Consider the following 6,628-nt stretch of genomic DNA (forward strand, 5'->3'; position numbering starts at 1 on the left):
AAGGTACCAGGTGGGCGGGGTTTAGGCCAGGTGACCTAGATCCACTTGCACCTGCTCCCCATCTGCAAAGGAAAAGAAGCTGGAGGGCTCCTTAAATAGGGAAACAGAGCGGCAAGCAGGAAGGCACCAGGTGGGCATGGCTTGCTAAGTGGTGAAAAAGAGCAGCAAGCAGGAAGGCACCAGGTGGGCGGGGCTTGCTAAGTGGTGAAAAAGAGCAGCAAGCAGGAAGGCACCAGGTGGGCGGGGCTTGCTAAGTGGTGAAAAAGAGCAGCAATCAGGAAGGCACCAGGTGGGCGGGGCTTGCTAAGTGGTGAAAAAGAGCAGCAAGCAGGAAGGCACCAGGTGGGGGGGGGGGGGCTTAGGCCAGGTGACCTAGATTCACTTGCACCTGCTCCCCAATCTGCAAAGAAAAAAAAAAAAATAATAAGAAAAAAGCACCTTCGCCACACAATAAGGAGGAGTTGTGTTCCTTTTGGGGTTTAGCCAAATACTATAACAAGTTTGTGGAACACTACTAAAATTACTAATCATGAGAGTGCTTCTAATGAATAATGTAAAATAAGCTGGGATGGAGGAACATTAGATTGGAGATGTTATAAAGGAATGATTGACAGTATCATTAGGGGGGGGGAGGGGTGCCAGGTAGGCAGTCAATTGTTACCATGGATGCCAGTGGTATAGGGTTAGGTGCTGTGTTGTCTCAGAGAGAGGCTGATAGAAGCTAATCATGTTCGCATCAAGAGCCATGAGTAACACTGCACGTTATTCAGTGAGAGAATTGCTAGCATGATGGTGGGGGGGGAGGGGATTTCATGTATGGGGTGAAAGATTCGCTATTGGAATGGATCACAAGCCACAGGTTGACCTGCTGACTTAAGGCCACACCTAGAATTGCTAGGTTGAGTTGTTGTAATACAATTGTGACAGACTAGTTGCAGGGAAAAGGAATTGCATGGCAGAATTTGTCCCATATGCCATGTGATGGAAAGTACCACCTGCCTGTCACCTCGTAATTACTTCGCTCATAAGGAGAATGCAAGCAACTCCACTCCTGTTCTTTTTTTGGATTGGATTAAAATTGCAAGTGGATGATCACTCCCAGTACAATGAACTTGCGCAGGATAGGTGGTCATAAAATTTGACCAAAGCTTTGTTCCATGAACACAATACCCAGTTGCTAAACCATTTTAAGATGGTTGCCAATTTCAATGCATTTGGCATTACTGCCAAAAACCGCAGATGTCCATGGGTAGACATATTTTGTTATTGTACCACCATTGAATTATCCCTGGTCTCATTAGCTGCAACAAAAGGAGAAGTGCTGGGGATGAATAAACAGCAGAGCCAGTACAGTTGGTCCCATGGGGACACCACAATGTGTGATATAGCAGAACCAAAAAGGTGGAAAGTCCATTGCTTGCAGGCAATCACGTTGCAGCACATAGCCCTCCCAGGATGAGTGATGCAGGCAACCCAGGAGTGAGTAGTCACCGTCAACCATATACCATCCCAAAGTCGCCCAGTAATCACCAAGTCCATACCCAGCAAAGCTGGGACTGGACAGTGTGGAGGATGCCATTTGACAGAGTCCTGGCATTGAGAAATGACATTTGTCAAAACCTCCGAGATCTTGAAGAACCATAGCATGTTACTTTGCCAAATGGCAATTTGGCGGACTGAAAGGAGGGTGCTGTTGAAAGTCTTGGACAGCTATTGCCGGCAGGTTAGGTTAGTACTTGGAAGACCTGATGGCTGAAAAATATTGTAATGTAGGCATGCAGTAGTAGCCTTAACAGAAATACAGAGAATGGACTGATGGTTAGTTTTAGCATTTGCCACTTTCTACAGTATGGCATTTTACACCCACTTTTTAAAATGTGGATTGTATAGCAAAAATGCTGTCGCAGCCAAAGCTTTCTGAGTAAAACCTTCGTCCAACAGTAGTTCTGTCCGCACCAAATCTATAAGGGGACAAGATAACAGTACTGGAATCAAGGGACCAGACCAAGTTGCAGAGGCTCTCAATACAAAAGGCCTGGATTCACTGCCGCGAGTGCGGATGAGGGCAGCACAGAGTAGGAGGTCACCTACTTATGTGCAAAGTAAATACTTGGAAGCCAAAGAGGGCGCTACTAATAACAGATTGGTCAATTGTCTTCATCCAAACACGGTCCTCACAGTGGCGCCTTCTTTTTCCTCTAACAGATAAGAGACTTGGATACCTTCCAAACTTTAAGAAATTCCCGGATGCAAATGGAGGAACAACTCTTAGAGTGCGTCTTGGTGTGGCTCACACAGGATCCGTCCTCGCCCGCTGGCGGTGGGGAGTAAGAAGTAGGCCTTCAGGACCCAAAAAAACAGACAATTGAGCAAGACCAGACACTTGAGCAAGACCAGACACTTGAGCAAGACCAGACACTTGAGCACTTTACCAAAGAAATACTTGGGGCACTTGTTGCCGCAAGTGATGGTTGTTATGCAAGGACTTTTGGGTGAGATTGATCACAGGTTATGAAACTGTGCTGATGATAAAGGTTGTTAGAGTGCTGCAAGAGACAGGTTTATTTCTGCAAATTATGGTAAATCCTTACGCCCTCTCCCATATAGTGAAAGCTGAAGATTCATAATTGGCAAGCAAAAATTCTTAGAATAGTGATCATGTTAAAAATAATTTAGATATGTAAATTTGTGAAGCAATATTTGGTTACACCAACAAAAAAAAAAAAAAACTTGGAACTAGAAGTGGATGGTGTCAGATGTGAGAAACGGAAAGACTTACCAGACTCGGTTACCCGCAGTAAATTATGTCCAAATGGTCATACTCAACACTCAGTACTACAGAGTCAAATGTAGGACCATACCACTACAAATAGAAAGCAGTCATCCATGGTATGGGGGGCTAGAGGGGTGAACAGTTATGTCTGGAAGGTTTAGAATTCATCTTAAACTCTGGCACAGCTCCAGGAAACCCTCCAAACCATTACAGAAGGGGAAAGGCCATATGCAAATCAGGCTTGGCCCCACCCCTAGAGGGGTAGTCCAGCCCGAACCGATTGGTCACACCCCTTCTGCCCGAGACCACAAGCATCCCCAGACACGTTACTGCCTCGCAGGAGATTAGACCCATTTGGTCATTATTGCTAGCAGCAAGATGGGAATACTGTGGTGTATTCTCAGGCACCTTTTTACCACCATGAGAACAGGGACCCGCACTTAAGCAGTAGTGTGAAGGCTGCGTGCCCATGTCAGCCTGATCTGGGACATTTTGAGCCACCAACGATACACCCATTTCCTGCAATCTGTAGTGCTTCAGGGCCATGCATCACTAACAGCGTTCCAGCGCATTACCAGATGACGTCCAACACAGGCCGGGGAGGAAGGTGGTAGGGGGCCGTGCAAGTATACCAGGCCATTACAAATCATCATTCAGCCCCAGTGTTTAATTCTCCACCATTCAGACCCAGACCAGTTCCACATGACCCAATGAGAGAGAGAGGGCAATGAAAGGCTGGGCTGTGGGACCACTGCACGCCAATCAATGCGTGGGGTCACCAGGTCTGGCCTCCAGTTGCCTCCCCACTAGACACCCTACTTCTGGAGCAGTGGGCAGGGGAAAGGCACAGCACCCATCAGGACACATGCTCTGTAGCCCTAAAGACCATGGTCAGCAGCAGGCACATACTATGCCTGCATCTCCCACCGGAGGTCACCCTTTACAATGATGCAGCCAATACACCACAAGCATTGCCAATTAAATGTGCCTGTACTTTTCTTTGCACTTTAATGTGGGGGAGGGGGAGGCACAGAGGAAACAACTTTACAGTGCCACTGCCAACAGCGCAATTGGCATACCTGGGCTGCATGGAGTTGTCAAGCCAACATGGTCTAGGGAACAGGGTCAATTAATCACTAGTCCCAGACCAAAGTACTCCAGATCCATCCCAGATACCTCCCAAAGACTTTTTTTTTTTTTTTTAAAACCAAAGGGCCGGTGAAGCAATCTCCACAGACCGCGCACTAAAATACACACACTCCAGAAGAGGCCCACTCATACACGCGACGCTCTGTGCAGCAGACAATCCTCCTTTCAGCCTTCATGCAATCAAACAGTCAAACAGCAGTTCCGTTCCCAAGTTTATTAAGATCTGATCCAGGCTAGCTTAGGGTTTTCATCCCATAGTGATCGCAGGTTTTAGACTGGCTCGCGCTGCACTTCTTGACCAGGAAGACAGATCCCAATGTGACCACAGCCAGGACAACCGCCAGAATCACCAGTACTACCAGCGCCAGGACCGGGGACCCTTCTCAGCACCTGTGATAGAGACAGGTTTATGATCAGCTGAAAGACGCACTCAGGCCCATGATCAAAAGACGCAGGTGGTGGAAGCAGTTTTGTCCCATGAGAATCCTAATATTGGAATGGCTACAGACACCGCCTGACCATCAGTACAACCACTTGACACTCTGGCGAGGCAAGTTCCTCTTGATCCAACCACCCTGATTTGCAGTAGCGGGGCTGAGTGCCAATGGTCTGTATAACTGAACCCCTAGCTTGCCTAAGACCATGTCAATCCACTGTATACTTCAATTACCAGATATAGCCATAAAACAAAGGGGATACATCAACCCTACAAGGATAACCTTCTAATCAGTGGGACTGCCCTTCAGGCAGTCACACTGGCTAAACATAGTCAATGGGCATGAGCACTCCAATGGACAGCCCCACAGGCACATATATAGTGATAGATCCAATAAACCATACAGGGATCCTGCCCAAAGGATGATCCAGTTCCCACTTCACCCAATTCGAGAACTACATGGCGAACACACCAGGGCATCCTTCTGCCCTTTGATCCCCATTTTCAGACCAGTCACCCCACCTCAAACTCGACATTGGCAGCGGGGTTAAGAAATAGGACATAGCAAGGCTAAGGCCACCAGCAGAAGAACCTTTGATGGGGAGAAGATGGGGGTGAAAGAGGGGTGCTAGAGAAAAACTACCTGGCGGGGATAGACCCAAGAAGTCAGACCCAGGCTCAGCACTCCTGGAAGTCACTCCTCCCAGAATGGCGATGGGGCCAATGACAGCTACTTCTGACTCCACTGGCAGGAGGGCTGCATTTAATAAATACACAGAAAATGAATAACTGCTGCAGATGGGGCTGCTTCAGATGGTGATCCACCAGTTGGTCAACCTACCGGGCTTGGAAAGGACGTCCCTCTTGAACCGTACACAGTTTCCTGAATCGCAACAGCTGCAGATGCTGCTGGAACCTTCCAGTGCCACATAACTGGGGAACAACACACAAAAAAAGGCTGTTATAGTGAGATTCCCTGGGAGTGACTGCCTGGGCTACTGTCAGAGTCTCACCTGTTGGAAGATTTGCTGAAGGAACAGGCCTTGTCCACGGCACTCGGTCCATTGCCAACGGGTACACCCTTCAGGCTGCAGGTGATGTAAATCTAGAGAAAGAACACAAATATTATCCAGTGGCTGAAACTTGCTCAAGCCCTAAGTAGGTGCGGGGGGGGTGGGGGGGGCAACTCACCACATGGCGATCATCGCCAATGAATCGGAAAGCATCCACCGTGAACTGAAGCGTGCTTGTCTGGGGCCTCGGGGAGATGAACGAGGAGGCAGAGTCAGACAGCTTGCCATCAACCAGGCACCTATACATCATGACAGAAAATTAGAGGGGGGCTTGAGGAGGTACATAATTGAGCATTGCTCATTAATCCTTCCACCAACACAATCGACACTAGGCCAAATCCCCATGAATTAAACACGTGTTCAGACTGCTGGTGTAGAGTTCTTTGCCTCACATTGGTCGGGACACCACTTAGAGAAACACTATTGTGTGAGGGAGACTTGCTGAGTCCTCACCCAGCGTACTCAGGTGACATTAGCTGACCTTGCATAGGGTCATACCTGGTTTGCAGGATATCACCCGGCATGGCCACTTCTTACCCATTGGATGCAATGATGTCATATCTGGGACTGGAAGACGCCACGCAGCCATCAACATAAACAGTCATGTCCACATGGCTGCCTGTCTGGACTCAGGCTTCTATGTTAAAGACATCTCCAAGCTGGAAAATGCTGCTGGGCCTTGGAGCACTCCAGTCACCTGGACAGGTAAGATGCAAAAAGAGCAGGGAAGTCAAGGTGGGAGCGAAAGGGCAGCCACGTGCCTAAACACAATGCCAATTGAATGGTCACAACACATACCATCAACCCAAAATCAAGTTGTGCAGTTTCTAGTCCTTACCCTCACGGCACTCCAAAAGCCTATGCATTTTAAAGCACAGTGACCCATCAGCACTTGTGGATGAGTACATTTGAAGCACCAAAGAGCCAACATGCAAGACCACCAACTCTAGGTGCCCAGATAACCCACTCCCTTTCTGCTGCTCCTATAGGTTTGTTCTGAACCCAAGAATATAAAGCATGTGCCCCCAGCAATGAAGAAGCCAGGCTGGCAAGGAAAATGTGCATATGAAGTAACATCACGAAAAATAGTACCTACTTCACCCTGCAGGTTGGTTTTGCCCACTACAGGAGAATGCATGCTGCTCAGGTGTTCCATCTGGGCACCTTAGTCCCACAACAGATTTAGAAACCCTCTTC

General features: G+C 48.1%; 1 protein-coding gene across 1 annotated transcript; it reads right to left on the bottom strand.

Moving 5' to 3' along the window:
• Positions 1-4,123: 4,123 nt before the first annotated feature.
• Positions 4,124-6,128, bottom strand: LOC138467386 (zona pellucida sperm-binding protein 3-like). The gene is made up of 6 exons (XM_069607728.1): positions 5,969-6,128; positions 5,550-5,670; positions 5,372-5,463; positions 5,200-5,291; positions 5,002-5,115; positions 4,124-4,312 (listed from the first exon to the last, which is right to left on the bottom strand). Exons 1-6 carry the CDS (start codon positions 6,034-6,036, stop codon positions 4,278-4,280), a joined length of 522 nt encoding a protein of 173 aa, XP_069463829.1. The 5' UTR covers positions 6,037-6,128; the 3' UTR covers positions 4,124-4,277.
• Between the last annotated feature and the right edge of the window lie 500 nt (positions 6,129-6,628).

The sequence above is a fragment of the Ambystoma mexicanum genome, chromosome 1p (assembly GCF_040938575.1).
Source record: "Ambystoma mexicanum isolate Mex_15411 chromosome 1p, UKY_AmexF1_1, whole genome shotgun sequence".
NCBI lineage: Eukaryota > Metazoa > Chordata > Amphibia > Caudata > Ambystomatidae > Ambystoma > Ambystoma mexicanum.